Source organism: Opisthocomus hoazin, chromosome 11 (assembly GCF_030867145.1).
Source record: "Opisthocomus hoazin isolate bOpiHoa1 chromosome 11, bOpiHoa1.hap1, whole genome shotgun sequence".
Lineage (NCBI taxonomy): Eukaryota > Metazoa > Chordata > Aves > Opisthocomiformes > Opisthocomidae > Opisthocomus > Opisthocomus hoazin.
The window spans coordinates 13,794,512-13,814,579 of NC_134424.1; the positions used below are offsets into that span (position 1 = coordinate 13,794,512).

The window sequence follows — 20,068 nt, forward strand, 5'->3', positions numbered from 1 at the left end:
TTGCTCTGTGCCCAGCTCCTGGCAGGGCAGGAGGGAGAGACCTGAGGGACGAGGCTGGCTGGTGCGAGGGGAGGGGGTCAGTCCCCCAGCCCGAACCAAGATTAATGGACAATAGCTACAACCAGTGCCCTGAATCTGCAAACTGGGGTGATCCGGGCGCCTGCCAGGGGGTAAAACCACGCGAGGTTACGGCGGGACAGCCAGGTGTGGGGCTTGGCGGCTGCGGCTGCTCCCTGCCGAGGGGCTGGAGCCGTTGGCGGAGGCAGCTGCGTTTTGCAAATATGAAAGCTGGGGAATCGCACAACCGCATCTGAGCTGCGTGGGGCAAGTAGCATCAAAGAAGTTAAAAGACCGACCGCTGGCGCATGGAAAGCAGCGCTGCGATGCCCAGCTGCGAAGCCCTGCGTGGCAGAGCTCAGTGCCTGCCTTGGCAGCGGCGCCTGAGTGGGCTTTGGGGCTGGACACGTCCTGCATGGCAGCCTGCCCTGACCCTGCACTGGGAGCCCTCCTGCCAGCCCTGTCCCCACGGCCACCGCAGGCGGGCAGGGTGCCAGCCCCATGCCCACGGCCACCACACGCGGGCAGGGTGACAGCCCCGGCGCTGCGCACCTGGAGCCCCGAACGGCTGCCCCAGCCCCCAGGTGTGCACGGCCCCCCTGCCCGGCACACAGCCCGGGGTGCTGGTAGGGAGCGTGGGCTATAAGCACAAACGTATATTCAGGAATCCATAGGTGCACATAAATATTTAGCTAAACATCTCTGTGTGTGCGGTTTACACATTCAAACACATTTACGTGTACACGTGTGTAGTTACCAAGCCATCTTCTGCAAAGAGCAAAAGGGCAAGGAAGCACCAGAGCACAAACCAGGCAGCATGGACATGGCGTGTGTGTGTGCGTGTGTGTGTGTGTGTGTTTTGCTATACTAGCACAGACACGCATCCCAAGGCTCAGCGACTGACAGCACGAATGAGTTTAGGTATAGGTTTCCAGTTACGAGACATATGTGGTTGCAGGGTTAGCGATGCACACACATGCCACGTATTTATTTCTTCATATAGATACATCTATTCAGAGAAAGAGAAAAATTCTCACACATAGATATGGCTACCCTCATATACATTTTATTTATATATTTATATTAAAAAAATTAAATATGAATGTATAGATCTAGAAATACATGTCTGTATGTCTATGCATTATCTATCACCCCACATATGGAGAGATGATCATACACACTCAGACACATTTTAAATTATTTTACACTTAAATGCTTGTATTTGTATGTGTGCATGTGTGGGTTTTAGCCTCTTTGTCTCTGTCTACACACACAGATACCCCCCCGTAATTTTTTTATATATTTATACACTTATGTGTGTGTTTTATATATATTTTATATCTTATTTATATATTCTAATAGATGTATATATTATTTCTATATTTCTGTGTTTTATATATAAATGGGTCATATGCATGCACGTGTGTATATTTTCACTATTTTTCTGTTTCTTTGAGAAAGAGAAGAGGAAGGAGGGAGAGGGAATGAAAGCCAATACAGACACTTAAACAAATATTTAAATAAATTCATTATAGGAGGTGGATATGGGTATCGGGGCGGGGGGGGCGCAGGGTGACTGGCTTTCTTGTGCTCTTTCTCCGTAATCACATACACACATGCAGACAGAGAATATATATCAATTGATACACACACACACACATATACGTATATGCTTCCCAGACATTATATATTGGGGTGGGAGAGAGCGCAGCCTTGCACACACAGACATCCCACGGGCATTTTTAAGTGTGAGGGGGGTGGTTTTTGCCATTCCCTGTGCAGATCTTTTTCTCTCTCACTCTGTTGGGGCGGGGAAGGGAAGATACAGAGAATGACAGAAAATACAGACACACATACACACAATTAGTTTCATATATATGTAAACACTTCAATAAAATACATGTGGCAGGGGATATAGGCAATGCGCTCTGTGTGTGTGAACAGTGCTAACTCACAGATGTATATATGCTTGTGCGTATATAGTACATATGCATGCAGAGAGAGACGGTATTGTGTATCTTTAAGTGCATATGTATAGATGGGGATACTCTCTGTGTGTAAACATCTCTATATATAATACATAAGATATTCACGTGTGTGTGAGTGTACACATAGGGAGAGTATTGCGTGTTTGTGTGAACACTCCTCTCAGTGTGTGTATACACACACATATACATATGTGTGTGCATCTGTGTTTGTATACTTCTAGCAAGCGAGAAGTAAGTGTGTGTGTGAGAACACTTTTCGCTGTGTATACATACACAGGGACAGAAAGAGCCAGCGACTGTGTGTGAAGAGCACTCTGTCTCTTTCTAAGTGTATATATGTAGTGAGACAATTATGCTTAAGTGTGAACAGCTCTAATCTCTCACTATATGTGTGTAACCAGGACTTTAATTATATATGTATATATAAAGAGAATTATGTGTGAATAGTGTCTCTGAGTGTGTGTGTATATATATGCATGTATCTAAATAAGCATATCTATAACAGGGGGGTGTGTGTGAGAGCACAGCTATTGGTTGTTCTCTACATATGCTTATACATAGAGATATATCAAGATATAAACATGTATCTGTATATATTTATGCACCCCAGAGATTATATGGGGAGGGGGGGGAGGAATGGCACAAGAGACAGAGAGAATGATAGAAAATGTGTGTGTGCATTCATGTGTGTTTGAAAAGCTCTTGCTCTTTTTCTTAAGTATATAGGCAAATATATCTGAATATATATACACTCACTTCAATATATAGCTATAATGTGTGTGAAGGGCTCTCGCTGACACGGGGGGGGCAAGAGGGACTACTGTGTATGTATTTGTGCACAAACAGCTCTATAAGTATAGCTGGATGTATTGGGGAGGGTAGGGGTGAGTGTGTGAAAAGCCCTCTCCCTCCACATGTCTATGTATAAGTATGCACATATAGACAGAGATGGGGGGGGGGGCTGGATGTTTGTGAACAGGGCTCTTGAAGTATACATGCTTATATATGTGTATATCTATAAAGATAATTATGTTTGCATTCATGTGACCAGTCTCTTTCTGTATATATGTATACATAAACCAAGAAAGTACTGTACGTGTAAGAACAGCTCTCTCAACAGCGCTCTCAGTGTACATGTAAATATGCAGGGGGGGGGAGAGTGAGACCTGTTACTCCCCACAAATCAATGCATAGATGTGTATAAACGTGTGAGTGTAGCAAGAGAATTGTGCAATTGCGTGAGTGAACAGCTGTCTCTCTATATATGTATATAAATATATATGTGTGTATATATAGGAAGAGAACTGTGAGTGTTAACAGCTCTCTAAGTATCTGTCACTATATGCAGTGGGAAAAGTGTGTGTGTGCGCAAACAGTCTCTCCATATAGAGCACATATATGTGTATAGGCATATATATGTGCACGTACAGCAAGAGAGAGGAGTATCGTGTGAAAACAGCTCACTAAGTATGTACATATAGATGCATACATATGGAGAGAGAATACTGTGCTTTTGTGTAAACAGTATGCATGCTCTCTATCTCTGTATGTATGTGAACATACATAGAACTATGTGTGTGAACAGTCTGTGTATGTATATATGCATCTATATATAGAGTGGTACGTGTGAGAACAACTCTTGATATCTCTACTTATGCATATACATCCAGAGAGTGCATATACCGATATACACATATGTGACAGAAAACTCTGTGTGTGTGTGTGTGTGTGTACATCTCTCACACTCCCTATCTGTATATACGTGCATACATATATATGTATATATATCTCAAGAGAGAAAGGTGTGTGAGAGAATAGGCCTATCTTTTATTAAATATGTATATATGCATATTTTTAATACAGCGAATTATGTGTGTCTGAACAGCTTTTTATGTGTGTATTTGTTTAAGTATGTATGCATATATGCCTATATATGTATATTTATATATAACAAATTGTGTGCGTGCACAGCTCGCTCTCTCTCCCCCTAAGTATACATATATGTATAAATATGTAGCAAGAGAATTACGTGTGTTTGAGAACAGTTCTCTCTGTATATAGACACATACATACGGTATAAATGCATGTACATGTGTGTATATATGTATATTGGGACAGAGAGTGGAGAGTGTGAGAGAACAGCTCTCTAATCAGTGCATACATTACCCACACGTGTGTGTCTGTGCAGTGAGCCTATTGTCTGTGTGTGTGAACAGCACGCTCTCCCCCCCCATTTCTGTACATGTGCACAGGCGTGTACAGCGGCAGAGCGCTCTGCGAGCCTCTCACGCTGTCTGTACGCATCCACACCCTGAGCCAGCAGTGTGCGTGAGAAGCGTCGCTATCTTTATAAGTATGTATGCATACACGCCTGTGCGTTGTGTGCAAACAGCCCTCTCGGTACACACACGCGCACAGAACATGAGACCAGCGTGTGCGTAGGCGTGCACAGCTCCCTTCATACACGGACACCAGAGAGACGCGTGTGCCAGCAGGACCCGCTGCCCGTGGAAGGACGTGTGCGTGCGCTGGGGCCGCTCTCTGCGTATCCCCGAGACGCACGCGTACGCACGCACACAGCCCCCCCCGCTGTATTTTATTCAGATATGGACACCGCCACACACGTGCCCGCGCGTGCCGAGCTTCCTCCCGCCTCGCGCTGCCGCCGGCACCCACACCCCACACGTGTGCGTGGGGTCGCAACCCACCCATCCACCTCGTGTATTTTATAAAAAGTTATAAGCTCATGTCGATATTTTAAATATACACACCTAGATGTTTATGTGCATGCGTGCACTTACATTTCTTTTACATTTAGTTATAGCTATTACAATAAATAATAACTGCTAAACGCTACATATATGTAACATACGTGATGGAGACGCTCCCCCCGTACACCCGTACCATAGAGCCAGCTTAGCTGCAGGCTTCGCGTCAGCTACAGCAGCAGATCCACACCCGCCGACACCCGCACGGCCCCTGCACCTATAGCCCATACATCCCACCCGACACCCCACACCTCCTCGGGGGTGCCGCCTCCCGGGGGTGGGTGGGCGTGCGGTGCTGCCCGCCCGGGGGCCGAGGGGCTCCCGCTGGGGGTCCCGGGGCTGTGTCGTCCCCCCCCGACACACCCAGGCCCCCTGCACCACCAACACCATCCCCCCGGGCCCACAGCCCCCTCCTCCTGCCCGAGCGCCTCGCAGCTCCCAGAGGCCGAACGCAACTCATAACAGCGGTGCCTGGCCAGCGCGGCGGGGGGGTGGAGGAGAGCCCCGCTGTTATTGGGGGGGGGACACGGGAGGGGGCACCCCGCTGCAGGACGGGGAGGGGGCCACGACCGGGTGGGCCCGGGTCCCGGCAAGAGGGGCGGCCCCAGGGCCCCCCCACCTCGCGGGCAGCAGGGTCTGTCCCTCCGGCGGCGGGGGCCCGGCCGGGGGAAATGGCGGAGAGGAGCTGGGCGAGGGGGAGAGGGAGGGGGGCGGGAGGGGGAGGAGGAGGAAGGGGAGGTGGCGGGGCTGTGCGGGCTCGGCGCGGCGTGCGTGGGCAGGGGGCGGGGTGCGTGTGCACGTGTGCGCGTGTGCATGTGCGTGTGCAAGGGTAAGGGGGGTGTGCAGGCGTGCGCCCCGTGTCCCGGTCCACGCTGGCGGGCCCCCGGCGGCCACGCGTGTGCCGGCTGCGGGCATCCCCCCGCGCACGCACAGCCCCGGCCCGCCCGCGGTGGGGGCACACGGACCCCTCCCCAGGTGCAGACGCCTCCCCCCCCCGGGGGGGGCGGGGATCCCCCTCCATGTGCGGCCCCGAGCTCTGCAGAGGAAGGGCTGTGCATCCCCCTGCCGTCGCCCCGGGAGGCCCGTTCCCCCGGTGGAATTTGGGGGGAGGGAGGGGGCAGCGGTGCTATGAACCCCCCCACCCAACACCACCCCATGCCTCCCAGCCTATTCAGGGCTGCGGCCTGCAGCGGGGCTCGGAGCAGCCCTCGCCGCCCCCCCCCCCCGGTGGCGCGGAGAGGCTGCGGGGGCGGCAGCGATCCCCCCCCCCCCCCCCCCGCACTGCGCCAAGCCGTGAGTCGCCCCCAGTCCCCTCACCGCCAGCCCGCCGAGACCCCCCGCGCTGCCCGCACCCTCCGCTGTGGGGCGATGCCAGCCGGGGGGGGGGGGGGGGGGCACATCGGACACGCGGGGCTCCCCCCTCGGGGGCCCCGTCCGGGCGCCCGCGGGGGTGTGGGTCGGGGTCGGGGGGCGGCCCCCTTCGCCGGGGCGGAGACCCCCGGCCTCGCCTCGGCGTCTCCGCGCTGCTGCCGGCGGCCGCGGGAGGGCGTCGCCTGTGTTAGTTCCCCCCGGAGAACCCGGGCCCAGCGCCGCCGCCGCCCCCCCCCGCCGCCCGCCGCCTCCCCCCCCCCGCGGCGGCCCCTCTTGGGCGGCGGGCGGCGGCGGCGGCGACGCGCGGGGGGGCCGCCGCCGGGCCCCAGCCGCCGCCGCGCCGGGCGCCCCCCTCCTCGTCCCCGCCGCCGCGCCGGGAGCGTCCCCGAAATCGCGGCGGGGGGCGGCGGGCGGGGAGCGGCGGGGGACGGGGGGGCGGCGGCGGGCTGGGGGGCGGCGGGGAGCGGGGCGCCGGGAGGGCGGGGCGGCGGGGGGGGGCCCGGCGGCGGCGCGGGAGCCCCGCGAAAGGGCCCCAAGAAGCACAAGTTGGAGCTGGCGGCGGACCAAGCTGTTGTTGTTCTCAACGTGGTCCGCCCCGCGCCCATATAAAGGCAGGCGGCGGCGCCCGCCCCGCCAGAGCGCGGCGGCGCGGAGCCGAGCGGAGCCGGAGAGCAGCGCGCAGCGCCGGGCCCCCGCCACGCCGCCGCCCCCTCCGCCCGCCCTCGGCCCGCGCCCCCGCCGCACCATGTCGGTGGAGCTGGAGGAAGCCGATCTGCCCCTGGCCGAGGCGGAGGAGGTGCCGCTCTCCCCGGAGAAGAAAGCGGCCGCTAAGAAGGCGAAAGGCGGCGGCTCCTCGCTGTCGCCATCGAAGAAGAAGAAAAACAACAAGAAGAAGAACCAGCCGGGCAAATACAGCCAGCTGGTGGTGGAGACGATCCGCAAGCTGGGCGAACGCAACGGCTCCTCGCTGGCCAAGATCTACAACGAGGCCAAGAAGGTGGCCTGGTTCGACCAGCAGAACGGCAGGACCTACCTGAAGTACTCCATCAAGGCGCTGGTGCAGAACGACACGCTGCTCCAGGTCAAGGGCACCGGCGCCAACGGCTCTTTCAAGCTCAACAGGAAGAAGCTGGAAGGCGGCGGCGACGGGGGCGCGGGCAGCAGCGCCCACAAGTCCCATAAGAAGGCGGCGGCCTCCGCGTCCCGGCGGGCGGAGAAGAAGCCGGCGGCCAAGAGCAAGAAGCCCGAGAAGAAATCCCACAAGAAGGGAGCCGGCGGCGCGTCGGCGAAGAAGGACAAGGGCAAAGCCAAGAAAGCCACCAAGAAGGGAGCCGCGTCCCCCGGGGGCAAGAAGGTAAAGAAGTCGGCAAAGCCCAAGGCACTCAAGAGCCGGAAGGCATGAGAGCTGGGCCGCAGGGAGCCCCCCCCCGCGCCCCGCCGCCCCCCGGACTGTGAGCCCTGCGGCACAGACTGCTCTGAGGACGGACCCCAGGGGACCTGCTTTGTCTTTGTGTTGCTGACTCGGCTCCGCAGCCGCCGCCGTGCGCGGTGAGCGGGGCTGCAGCTGCCCCAGCCCCCACCCCTCCCCTTCCTCCGACGCCTGATTTTTTCCATCCGGCCCCCCCACTCCCCCCCTACCCCGCGGCTTCTCCCCCATCGCGCCTTTTTGTTCTCGGCCGTGCCCCTCCCCGCGTGTAGACGGCCCCCGCCCCGTCTCCCCGGTGCTCCACAGGGTTTTTTCCCGCCCGGTTTCCATAGCAGCCATTTTGCGGCGGCGCCCCCGCCGCCCCCCGCGCCACGTGGGCCGGCTCCCGCCGCCCGGGCCCGCTCCGCGCCCCCGCCCCGCCTCTCCCCGCGCGCCGTGCCTGCGCCCCGCCAGTTCGAAAAGCCACGGCGCCCCCTATTGGCTCCCGGCCCCCGGCGCCATGGCAACGGCCCGTCGGGCGCCAATTGGCCGCCGCGGCGTCGGGGCGCGCTGACGGGCCCTCGCGCGCGGGCGGCAGCCCGCCCCCTGGCGGGAGAGCCGGCGGGGCCTCGGGCTGCCCGTTCGGGCCGCGGCTCCGTGGCCTGCGCGGTTTTTTTTAATCGGATTTGGGTTGGTTTCGGTTATCGGTTTTTTGGGGAGGAGGGTGGGTTATTTTTTTTGTTTTCTTTTTTTTTTTTTTTTAATTTTCATTTATCGTCGTTTCAAATAAATTGTTACAAAACGCAGCGCTGTCGTGTGCTCCCTGCAGGCCCCAGGGAGTGGGCGGGGGGTCGCGGCCGGGCGGGGATGGCCGCCCTCCCCCCAGGGCCGCGATGCAGCAGAGCGGGCCCGGGGGGCTGCGCCCCGCCTCCGGGGAGGGCGGGGGGGAGGATTCCTCTGCCGCGGAGGCCGGCGGGGAGAGCGGGCCCCGGCTGAGCCCCGGGGGGGGGGTGGGTGGTACCCCGCCCGGCCCCCCGCAGCACCCGGGTGGGGGGGGCGGCCCCCAGTCCACCCTCCCTTCGAGCCCCAGCCGGGGGGGGGGAAGTTTTTCCCCGGGAGCGCGGGTTGCTGCTGCGCGCGCGCCCACGGCTATGAGTCACAGCGCGGGGAGGGCGCCGGGACCACCCGAGGCCGCCCCCTGCCCGCACGGCTGCGCCAGGGACCCGGGCCATCTTGTGCTGCCCGGGCTGAGCCCGCGGCATCACGGACCCCCGGCTCGGGCAGGGTGCAGCAGCAGGAGGGGAAGGAGCCCGCCCCGCACGCTGGCTCTCGGCAGCAGGGACGGGAGTGGGGGTCGCGGCTGGAGCATTGCACCCGCAGGGAGCAAGTTTCCCTCCCCGAAGAAAGGCCCATCCGCCAAGCCCGGCTCTGCTGCGGGGAGAGACCGGTGCTGCCCTGCTCCTGGCAGGCTGCGGCCTCCCTGCAGGCCTGCACCGGGTCAGGGAGTGCCACCCCATGCCCAGGCCCGAGCAGCTGCCAGTGACGCCGGGTACAGGAGAGCTGCGGCATCCCAGCTGGGCTGTGACTGTCTCCTCAGTCAGCAGATGACTCTGCAGGATTTGAAGGGCTGGGGGGACGCCATGGCCGAGGTCCGGTGGGTCTCGCAATCAGCAGCCACCTGGTGCAGGCAGGACTGCAGGCAGGGGGTCTCCCCACTCCCCAGGAGGGGGCTCAGACCAACCACCTCCCACCATGGCACGGCTCTGCCCTTGGCACCAGCCTGCGAGGCAAACGGCTTGGTGGGTGCAGAGCCTGACCCACCAGCGGCACTGCCATGGGCAGGCAGAGAGAAGGCAGGAGCCCTCGCCTCTGGGTCAGAGGGGCTGGCCACATCCTACCGCAGGGGCTGAGCCTGCCAGGAGCTGTGATGCCGGAGCGTCCCCGAGTGGGCTCCCATGGGTGCTGTCGGCCACAAGGGCCAGGCTCTGGAGCAAAGCCCAAGCCCCGAGGGCCAGCGACTGAAGCCTCATCACCCAGACAAACACCACCAGTCCCCGAGCCAAAGGAGACTCCGCTGCACCAGCAAGGCGCACAGCAGCCTCCAGCCGCAGGCAGCTCCAGCTCTGTGCTGATCTCACCTTCAAGTGAGCAAGAGGAGGCAGGGAAGAGCCATGCAGCCCCCCCTGCCCCCTCAGCAAGGGAAGCACAGACCAACAGACACGCTTCCAGGCTCGCATGGCCTCTGGCTCTGCTCCACTCAGCAGCGTCCTTCATGTTGTATGAGCTCAGCTACTCCAGTGCTACGAAGCATTCGGAAGAGCCAGGACCAGCAACACCACTCCAAAAAGCCACATGACCCATCTCTGGAGCTGCAGGCCTGAAGGCAACCAAGCCCATCCCAGCTTTCTAACAAAGGCCAAGACTTCCCCTCCCCTGGCCGCGGTGACATTCGGATGTGCAGTCTGGGAGGTGACAAAGGCCAAGCCTTTCAGCCCTGCTTGGCGAGACAGACAGCATTTCCTTTGGTCCGCCCTGCAAAGCCCAGCGCTCCCACTGGCCCATCACACGGCTGGCAGAGGACATCCAGAGCTGAGTGCCACAGGCACCATGCGTGCCACCAGCCCGAGCTGCAGGCATTACCCCACCAGCCCGGGCAGAGTCACACAGCAGCTAAGGGGCTACAGAGCTGCTCCGCGCTGGGCATGCAGCACAGCAGCCAGCCCGCCCCAGCTCCCTGCCCCAGGGCCCCCCAAATGCTTAGCACTCCATTCCTTTTGCCCTGGACAGCGTGTGGTAGGGCAGGAGGTGGCACACAGCTCTACAGAAACCAGCACCTTCCACAGCCCAGCGCAGACCTCGCCACCACCCAACCCTGACCGCACGGAAGTTGTCTAAGCTTCCCACGACCCTTCCTCCCCAAAACCCATGCCAGGAGCCTCTGGCTTGCACACCAGACAGCAGGACAGCAAACTGGGAGATGTCCAACAAAGGCAGAAGGTGTCAAGAGTAAGAAACAGCCCCGTACCTCCAGGCGTCCTCCCCCCATCACAATCAGTTTTCCCACCTGACCACTGGAAGCCCATCTCTGCCTGCCCACAAGGTCACCCGGAGGGTCCCAGGGCAGCCCCTTGGGTGCAGGAAGCACCTCCAGCACAGGCAGAGGGTCCTGGGTCCAGCCTTGCTCCTCCTCCACTGCACCCAGCCATGGGGCAGCTCAGGCTTCCTAGCGCTGGTGATGGAGCAGCTGGGCCACACGGCATTCCCATAGCGGGAAGAAGAGCTGGAGAAGGGTTTTAACTGCTCCCAGGGGTAGGAAAAAAAACGGTTTGAATGAAGGGCGAGCGGGACCACTGCTAGGCCAGACCTGGTGTTTTATGAGTCCTTCCTCCCTTGGAGAAAACCGAGCCCAGACACCAAGCTGCCACCGGAGAGCCCGCTCCCGCAGACCGCTGCCAGAGCCAGCAGGGTAGGTGAGGTGACAAGACACAGCACATTCGACAGCGTTCAACAGGGAACCAGTTTAATCAGATACCGGGTTTGCACCATTCTTTTTCAGTATGACAAGTTCTGCGTTTTTCTAAGAGATACAAAGCACTCTCAGGTTGTACAGAACGCTGGTCCTGGAGAAAACAAGACACTCTGATACAGACACGCCGACCAGCGTGCTGGGCAGCAGGAAGGAAACCTCTTGTCCCCACCCCACCAACAGCAACGGTCCCTTCACAGGCGGAAGGGAGATGCCAGGGGGTCCATACTGCAGCAGCGGGGCAGTGGCCAGGTGCCCTCCACCCACCTGAGGTCAGGGGACCTGACATCCGTACCCCGATTAGCACAACACTAACGAACACGTCTCTTCCATGTTCCACAACAGAGTGAAAAACCCCTTCGTAAAACCAGTTGGCAGGCATCCAGGTTCATCTACTCTAGGTAATAAACTCAGAGCCGGGTAAGTTACTTCATCCACAAGATTAACAGCCAATTCAATAGGTTGAACACATGCTACTTACAGCACATAAACAGAAGTTGCTCTTTTTCTTTTTTTTATAACTTACAAAGAACATGTCACGCAGGTCTACGGTCCGATCGCCTAGACACTGCCGCATGCACACAGCCACTGGCCTCCGCAGACGCGGGCCGCTCCGGGCAGCGAGGAGAGCTGTCTGCACCAGCTCTTCCCGACGTCACGGGACAGCCCCCATGCTCACGCATTATCCACACAGCCATCAAATAAACACAGTATTAGCTAAGAGCGGGGTTTAATACAAACTCTAAGGTTGCTTTTAAAAAGAAATATTAATCCATAGAGGGTTACAGTTAACAGATATCATCATCACTTTATTTCTCAGAACCGGAAATAGTGCTGAACAAACAAACAACGACAACAACAACAAAAAAAAGAGGAGACACAGCATGTCATTTCCAGAAGTGCAACCAGGGTACAGGGCAGCTCTCAGCAAGACGAAGGGCTTCTGCAGCCAACAGAGGAGGGGAGCCATGGCAGAAGATGGCAGCTCCCACTCCTGGCAGGCGCCTGACCTTGCGACGCTCTCCGAGGGGATTCGTCACTGCAGCCTCCACCCCACCCCGCCAGCAGCACCCACAGCACACGGGACCACCGAGACCCCCAGCGCCCACCAAGCTAGGGAGCTGCGCGAAGGTGACTTTGCAGGGAGGCACCCCAAAATAAGAGACTTTAAAATGAACAGGACCAGAGCTTCTTCACAGTAGGCAATGCACTAGCTTTACCATGAACAAAACTAAGACTAACAGTCACTTGCAAACGAACAAACTTTTCCTCCTTTCCACATTCTCCCACCCTCCCCGCTGCAGTGCGGCCAGGATGGCATTGCAGGGGGGGGGCACGGCAGCAGCGAGTCCCAGCCTCACACCAGGGTGAGCGGGGCCCTGCACAGCCCCGGGGCTAGCCAAGGGGAGAGGCAGCCAGGAGTGCCCATGTCCACCCTCATGCCAGCCAAAATCCTCAGCAGCCACCAGCAGCTCTGCACCGCAACCCAACTGTACAGCTCCGGATGCCACCACCACCGACAGCTATGACCCAGCTGCCTCTGCCAAAAACGCTTCTTCCAGAGGGAAGAGGGGCAGGGTGGGGGCACAAGCAGGGCCTGACCTCACCCGTGCTCCCCCAGCACCCTGCGGCAGCCCGAGCTGGGGGGCTAACGGAGGGCTGGCAGGGTGCTGCCAGGGCTCTGGGCGGCAGGAAGGGGAACCCCAGCCCCATCAGGAGGGGAGGTTGGGCAGCGGCGAGGAGGGGGCCGGGAGGGGCGAGGTGGGGGGAGGAAAAAAAACCCCCAGGAGCAGTGCTCACTTCTTGGAGCTCTGCGTCTTCTTGGGCAGCAGCACGGCCTGGATGTTGGGCAGCACCCCACCCTGGGCGATGGTCACGCCGCCCAGCAGCTTGTTGAGCTCCTCGTCGTTGCGAATGGCGAGCTGCAGGTGCCGCGGGATGATGCGCGTCTTCTTGTTGTCGCGGGCCGCGTTGCCCGCCAGCTCCAGGATCTCGGCCGAGAGGTACTCCAGCACGGCCGCCAGGTACACCGGCGCCCCGGCGCCCACCCGCTCCGCGTAGTTACCCTTCCGCAGCAGCCGGTGCACCCGCCCCACGGGGAACTGCAGCCCGGCCCGCGACGAGCGCGACTTGGCCTTGGCCCGCGCCTTGCCGCCGGACTTCCCCCGGCCCGACATGGCCGGCGAGCAGCGGCCCCTCGCCGCCGCCGCCTCCTCCGCCTCCTCCCGAGGAGCGCCGCGCACAGACGGTCCCGGCGCCTGCGGGGAGACAAACGCCGTTACACCGCGCCGGGGCCCCGCCGTCCCCGCCCGCCGCCGCCGTGCCGCCCTCACCCTTACCCGCAGCCTCCGCCGCTCCGCCCTGCGCGCCGCCCGCCGCCGCACTGACAGCGCCGCCGCCGCCGCGCCGCGGATATCCCTGCCCGCCCCGCCGCCCGCCGCTTCCCATTGGTTACCGGCGCGGCCTGCGCGGCGCCCATTGGTCGTCGTGCCGATCCCTGATTTGCATAGGGCTCGCAGCTCTCCGGCTCTGCTGCGGGGCCGGCGCCGAGGGCAGCGCCCGGCGGGGAGGGACCCGGCTCTGGCCCTTGCTCCGGAGGAGGGGCGGGTTGTTGGCCGGAGCCCCCCGTGCTCCGCACCGGCTGCCCCTTTTGCCTTGCCCATAGTCCCCTCCCCAGACATCTCTCCTGGGAGGGGGCGAGGGCCTGCGGGCACTGCCCTCCCTACCAGAGCATCCTGCATCAAAGGGGAAAGTTGCTCCCCCCAAGCCAGTTCTTGGGGCCAGGCCACACCGGGTTGAGCGCGGTCATCTCCTCGCTCACTGCCCGGAGGGAGATCATCCGTACCCCGCCCCTGCCTCCCCGAGGGAAGGATTATGCTCGTTCCCCAGAGCCGGGAAAGGAGAGCGTGCCTCACTCGCACTCGGCATCTTCGTTCCCTCCACAGCAACTGGAGACCTGAAATGAGTTTGTGACGAGCCGGTGACCTTTGGAAAAGCCCGATGTGCAGTTAGCAGCGACCAGGCCAGGGCAGCTGAGCTGCTCACCCTGGAGGGAGAGATGGCCGGGCAGTGAGGGAAACATCCCTCATGGCTCCTGCAAGGGCAGGCACCAAGGTGACAGCCTCAGCACCTGGAGACCTATTTATTCTGCCAGGAGCTGCTAATGCAGCAACCCTCTTGCCTCAAGTCACCGTGGGAGTGATGAGGAGCCAGCTAGCAACAGGCTTTCTGGTTGGAAATCCTAATCCCATCCCAGCTTCCCGTAAACCGGCAGACCTTCTGGGCTCAGCCGCCTCCGTGGCACGCGAGGGATTCAGAGGCGGATTTGGCTCCGAGAGCGCTTGGGTCTCCCCAGGTGCCTGTCCTGCAGCCCCTGCCCCGCTTTCCCTCCCCAGGGTCAAGCCCCAGCTCCGTCCACTCCTGCAGCTCCCCAGGGACGGATCGTTCGAGTCAAGCCCCAGAATAAATCCCGAGGGAATACTTTCCACTGGCAAATGGAAACACTCCAACAACACAGCCCTGCCAGTACCCTGAGGGTTCAGCAGCGGGTTGCTGGTCTCCCCCTCAACACACGGAGACAAGATACAAGCTCTGCCTGCAAAACAGGAGCAACGGGTCTGCGGTGGGCGAAGGGGACACAGACACAGACAAGGGCACTACGCAGTGAAACAGTTAATCCCATTTTATTGTTTCCAGTACAAATGCAGTACTGCTTTCCAGCAAGGGTCCCACCGTGCAAGGCTTTTGGTCTGCAACATCTGTCTCCATTTACAAAATCCCTGACCTCAAAACCAACCGCCCTAGGCTGTTCTGTAACGGCACTTTGGTTATCTGGACTTTAATGAATGACCTTTATGAACAAGGCAGAGCACATCCCTCCACAGATCAAGAAAATCCTCTCAAAGTCTTCAAATCCCATTAACAAAATGATTGTACACACAACGTGACCAAGACACGCTGTCCCACCCCACTGCCCGCAGGGAAACCCAAGAAAAGTCCAGCTCCTCCCAGGCGCCGCTGAAACATCTCCCTGCTTAGGAGCCACAACAGCACGTGGCAATGTTGGTGCAGAGCAGGATGACTCTGTCAGATCTTCCCAGCCTGGGGTTTCCTCCTAGTATTTATTGCATGTTCCTCTGTATTGCAGCCATCTTTTGAGGGCAAGACTATTAGAAAGAAATTGGTACAGAATCGATATGGAATTAAATGGAAAAGAGATATCAGTTAAACACCAAAAACAGGGAAAAGAAAATAGAAGGAGACATGAACGATGAACACTGTCAGAAGGCAGAAGCTGCTCCTCCCTGGCAGGGTGAGATACTTCTCAAGGCTTTATCTTTGCTTGGCATGAGCGACTGGCAAGCAGGGAGGCCAGCAGGTTGTATCAGTCCTGTCAGCACACGACAAAGCCAGAACCTCCAAAGACAAACACAAATCCCTTTAACGAAACACAAAGAACAGAGACAACAACCTAGAGCATCGGATCAACGCCTGAGAGGCTTGGAGAATCTCAACACCAGTCTGCAAAGCCTTCCAAAAAAACATTCCTCATTCTGCTTTGGCAAATCAGAAGGAAAAAAGATGGCCAGCCACCCCAGCCGGTGCCTAAGCCTTGCGCTTCTTCGCAGCCGGCTCTCCCTCCTTCCCCAGCCACTGCTGCAGGATACCGGCACTGGTTTTCTTGGGCGAAGGGCTGTGGATGAACTGACTCGTCCACCTGGGCAAATCATTTTCTTTCTTCTGTGGAGAGCCCTCCTGGGAGTTTTTTAACCAGCCCAGCATCACTTTGCTGCTTGGGGTGGCTTGGACCTCCTGGAGAGACAAAGGACAGTGGGAGAGAAGTCAGCAGCGCAGCGAGAGCAGGGCAGGCAGCTGACTGCGAGAGCTGGTCCAGCGCGGGATGCGGAGGCTGGAGCCATGGCCCCGCCTGCCATCAGGCACATCCGCAGGAGGTTCCCTGCGTTGCTGAGAACGGGCTTGTTCTAAGCCCCATTTCACATGGAATTTGCCTCATTTGGCAGAGAAATCCTGGCACAGGGTGACAGTTTATTTCTGGCAGTGGAGGGAAGGGAATCTGTTCAGGGCTCTGCACTCCAGCTCCAAGCACAGGCATGCCCTGCAGACGCTGCCTGCTGCTGTCCCCACTCAGGGACGGCACCGGGGCCAAGCTGTCCCCTGCCCAGCCCCCGCCAGCACTCACCTTCTTGGCTCCCAGCTCGATGGGTGCGAGACACTCGGGCGTGTTGTTGCGGACGCTGTTGACAAAGGTGGACACCGGGTGGAAAACGATGTTCTCCGTGGGCTGGATGAGTTTAACCGCTTCCTGGGTTGGCACTTCAGCGAAGTCCAGCCACTTCCTGATGGCCTCATCCCCATCTAGGATGGCTGGCATCCTAGGGGACAAGGCCATCAGAGCCAAAGCCCAGCGCCGGTATGGCAGAGTGGGGTAGCAAAAGCCAGGCTTGTAAGGTAGCAAGCCCAGGGGGAAACAGGGGGAAAACCGAAGCAGTGGGATGCTCTCCTGCAAGGCACAGTGCGCATCCACTTCACACAGGCAGCTGCTCTGCTGGAAGAGGCGGAGGGGTCGATTGCCAGGCCCTGGTCAGGCGGAGAGCGACCCAGCTCTGGAGAACGACCCAGCTCTGACTGCCACCCACCGGGCACGAAGATAGTGATTTATGGAGAGGGCTTGAGCCGGTGACCCGGAACGAGCCGGCAGTGATGCAGCATGTTTCTCCGCGGGCATCGGGAGGAGACAGGGCTCCCCGCCTCGGTGCTGCCAGACGGGTGTTCAACGGCGCAGCTTTCCTCCCTCACCCCCCGCCCGCTCTGCAGCCTCCCTGCCTGCTCTCACTTGCCTGTGATGGATGAAGCTCACGTCCTTGGAGGCATCCACGGTGATGATGGTGTAAGTGTACAGCACTTCTCCTCCCGCCGGCGGCTCCCAGCAGTCGAAAATCCCAGCCATGGTGAGCAATCTCCACCCCCTCCATTCCTCATCTTCCTCCTTCCCCTCGGCCTGCAGGAGAGAGGCCCCATCGCCCTGGTCAGTGCTGACCCACAGGCAGCCGAAGCACTGCAGACTTGCCAGTGCCATGGCAGGTCAACGACTCAGATCTGAGTCACAAACTGAACTAATCTGAGGGCTTTCCAGGAGCCCTTCTATTAATTTGGGGTAACTCTGGGAGAGGTACCGGGAACCTCATCTTCCCCCAGGCAAGCCAGCGCCCTCCTCCCCTTCTGAACATCCCAGCCACTGGCTCAGCCGCAGCAAAGAGGTAGCGAAACTCCCGGCCCAGTCCCCTGCGAGACACATCGCCCACCCATGCAAATATCCAGCTTGCGGGGAGCAGCGAGCGTGACGGCAGGGACGCTGCGGCACCGATCGCAGCCAGGGGACTGCAGCGTCAGGGACCCCCAGCCGCAGAGGGATGCTGGGGTGCCGAGCCCGCTGCGGGATGGAGCCTTGCTGGGAAACAGAGACCCCCAGAGAGGGGCACAGCTGGAGGGAAGGGGGCTTTTCCCAGGGCGGCCGGAGGGAGCAGGGGCACAGAGCTGGGTGTGAACTTTCAGACGCGGTGAGGACTCCGTACCTCGGCATCCTTGGTCTGGGGGAAGTAAATGAAATATGGCTGCTTCCCCCCGCTGCACTGCTGCCACTCGTAGAAGCCGTCTGCCAGGACCACACAGCGCTTGCCCTTGAGCAGAGCACCCTGGGGCAGAGGAAACACAAGCGAGCCATGAACAGTGGCTCTGGTTTTGCTAAATGCAAGATCTCCTCAGGCTGGCCAGGAAGGGGGCAGCAACCCACCTTGTAGGAGGACTTCTTCAGCATGGTATCGCTGCGGCAGTTGGAGGTGTTAAACTGCATTTTGGAGGGGTCGTCCTTTTTGAACCAGGAGGGAACCAGGCCCCAGCGCATGTCCATGAGGACCCGCTCAGAGGAGTCGGCATCCTTTCGCACGAGACAGAGAAACACCTCGGCTCAGCGCCACGTCACAGGGACCACGAGCACGCCCGCAGTCTGCGAGAGGGGCTTCGCAGAGCCCTGCGACAGCAGCTGCTGCCCCTGCAAGGGGGAACCAGGCCAGCGTCTCTGCCCAGAGCTCAGCTGGGGCTCGCAGCCCCTCCAGCACCAAATCCGCCCCTGCTCTTCCGCAGGGATGCCACTCACAAGCTGTGCAGAAATAGCCACTAATTATAACCCTTTGCATATTCTTAACGGCTTTCCTGTAAGAATTAACCTTCAGCAGAAAGCACAAGAATATTTTGCAGGAACAAATAACTACTAAATAGTCTCAGTGAGGCCTGGCCGACGACTCTCCACAGGAACGAGCGCAGTTCTGCAACGGGAAGTGCCCGGGCACACGAGCTGCCCAGCCCTCACGCACCCGCTCACGGCGGGCTGGCCTCAAGGTCCTCAGAACACTCAGCGTGAGCGTCCCACAGGGTGTAAGCCTCACCTGCACTTCAATAATGTGGTTTCTGCTGACCTGGCTCACTTTCACTCCTGCGCTTTGCATGTCATCTGCCTCCGGACAAGGGGAACGGCTTGCGGCTTTCACTTCTCCCCCAGCCGACTCTCGCTCTCTGCCCGCAGCCGCCGGCCCAGGCAGCGCACACCTGGGGCGAGCGAGGCCCTGGGGGCATTCGCCTCCAGAAAACCGCAGTAGGTATGTGTATAGCTACCTACTAGAGGAGCATATACACAGGCACATGTATGTGCCCAGCTTGGTGAAGTCTTCCAGAGTCTCCCATGGACGAGGAGCGGCGAAAAGGGGCAACTGGCACCGCAGCTGTGTCCCAACAGCTTGAACAGAGACGAGCGACCGAGCGGGCATTGGCATCGCGCTCCCAGCCCCGCTCCCCTCTGCCCCAGCAGCCTGGCCGTGGCTCTCGGGGGGACGCGGGACCCCACGGCACGAAAGGAGGGAACGAGGGATGCCCGATGGCATTGCCCATGGCACTCCAACGTGGCCCCGCTGGGGCTCCCACCCCGTGCCCTGTGCCGGCAGCGGCTGCGGAGAGCGGCAGCCCCTGCCACTGCCCCACCAGCTGGGGGGGAGGAGGAACGAGGGGGCCCAGTGCACCCAGCTTCACCTCGCTGAACACCAACGAGCAGCAGCGCGCTGGGCGCCCGCTTCTGCGGAAACCAAACGAGACGCGCGAACAGTGGCACGGGCTGCTCAGGTTGTCTGGGCGAGGTCTGGCGAGGCTTAAATCAGCCGGGATAACGGTGGATAACGGCCACCGCAGGTGTGCAGCTACTTCGCAGCTCTGAAGCCGGCATGTTTTTTTTTTCTCTCTCTACCCTCGCCTACCAACGCGACCCGGACTGTCTCAGCAGCTTTACGGAATTAAAAAAAAAGCCTCAGGAAAGCAGAATAAGGCCAGCAGAGCAATTACAGGCATTTGGGGAAAAAACTGCGCGATGGTTAACCGGTCCTATACAAGTTTCTGCAGCAGACAGGACGCTGGCTGGAGGCACGGCTCCGATCCCCCGCCCTCCTCAGGAACACGCACACACGAAGCGGCAGAGGCAGCTTTGCCCTCAGGAAACCGCAGACCCAGCGGCTGTGCCGAGCAGCGCAGCGAGCCGCCCCGGTCCCCCGCACCCCCCCCCGCAGCGCCGAGCCCCGGAGGCAGGTACCTGGTGGAGGTGCCGGCGGGAGAGCAGCACCGGGCCGCTGGACTGCGGGCCCTTGTTGTAGGAGGGCCGGTACCGCTCGGCCCGCACCCACTCGGGCCGCCGCGGCTGGCCCCGGCGGTCGCGGTAGGCGCAGGCCCGCCGCAGGCTGTCGGCGCCCAGCGAGCAGGCCGTGCGCCCGCACATCCCGCACAGCGCCGCCGAACGGGGCCCGCCCGCCCAGCGCCCCGCCCCGCCGGGGAGGGGCAAACGGCGGCGGGACGGGCGGGGCCGTGGCGCGGAGGCAGCCCCCCCCCGCGTCAGACC

The 20,068-nt window shown here is 59.9% G+C and overlaps 3 protein-coding genes across 3 annotated transcripts; 1 reads left to right on the forward strand and 2 right to left on the reverse strand.

Moving 5' to 3' along the window:
• The first annotated feature begins 6,831 nt into the window (after positions 1-6,831).
• H1-10 (H1.10 linker histone) lies at positions 6,832-8,307 on the forward strand. Its single transcript, XM_075432664.1, has one exon. It carries the CDS (start codon positions 6,930-6,932, stop codon positions 7,584-7,586), a length of 657 nt encoding a protein of 218 aa, XP_075288779.1. The 5' UTR covers positions 6,832-6,929; the 3' UTR covers positions 7,587-8,307.
• Positions 8,308-11,092: 2,785 nt separating this feature from the next.
• On the reverse strand, positions 11,093-13,488 carry LOC142362736 (histone H2A type 2-B). Its single transcript, XM_075432900.1, has 2 exons — positions 13,455-13,488; positions 11,093-13,373 (listed from the first exon to the last, which is right to left on the reverse strand). Exon 2 carries the CDS (start codon positions 13,290-13,292, stop codon positions 12,912-12,914), a length of 381 nt encoding a protein of 126 aa, XP_075289015.1. The 5' UTR covers positions 13,293-13,373; positions 13,455-13,488; the 3' UTR covers positions 11,093-12,911.
• A 1,294-nt stretch (positions 13,489-14,782) lies between these two features.
• Positions 14,783-19,948, reverse strand: HMCES (5-hydroxymethylcytosine binding, ES cell specific). The gene is made up of 6 exons (XM_075432633.1): positions 19,766-19,948; positions 17,927-18,070; positions 17,709-17,828; positions 16,974-17,134; positions 16,316-16,508; positions 14,783-15,927 (listed from the first exon to the last, which is right to left on the reverse strand). The coding sequence occupies exons 1-6, from the start codon at positions 19,946-19,948 to the stop codon at positions 15,721-15,723; spliced, it is 1,008 nt and encodes a 335-aa protein (XP_075288748.1). The 3' UTR covers positions 14,783-15,720.
• Between the last annotated feature and the right edge of the window lie 120 nt (positions 19,949-20,068).

Excerpts from the sequence above, each read along its gene's own strand:
- H1-10 (XM_075432664.1), top strand. The coding sequence starts at position 6,930 with ATGTCGGTGGAGCTGGAGGAAGCCGATCTGCCCCTGGCCGAGGCGGAG.
- LOC142362736 (XM_075432900.1), bottom strand. The coding sequence starts at position 13,292 with ATGTCGGGCCGGGGGAAGTCCGGCGGCAAGGCGCGGGCCAAGGCCAAG.
- HMCES (XM_075432633.1), bottom strand. The coding sequence starts at position 19,948 with ATGTGCGGGCGCACGGCCTGCTCGCTGGGCGCCGACAGCCTGCGGCGG. Across the intron at positions 18,071-19,765 it reads CCCGCCGGCACCTCCACCAG|GATGCCGACTCCTCTGAGCG; the intron begins GTACCTGCCTCC and ends CTCGTGCGAAAG. Across the intron at positions 17,135-17,708 it reads CCCAGACCAAGGATGCCGAG|GCCGAGGGGAAGGAGGAAGA; the intron begins GTACGGAGTCCT and ends TCTCTCCTGCAG.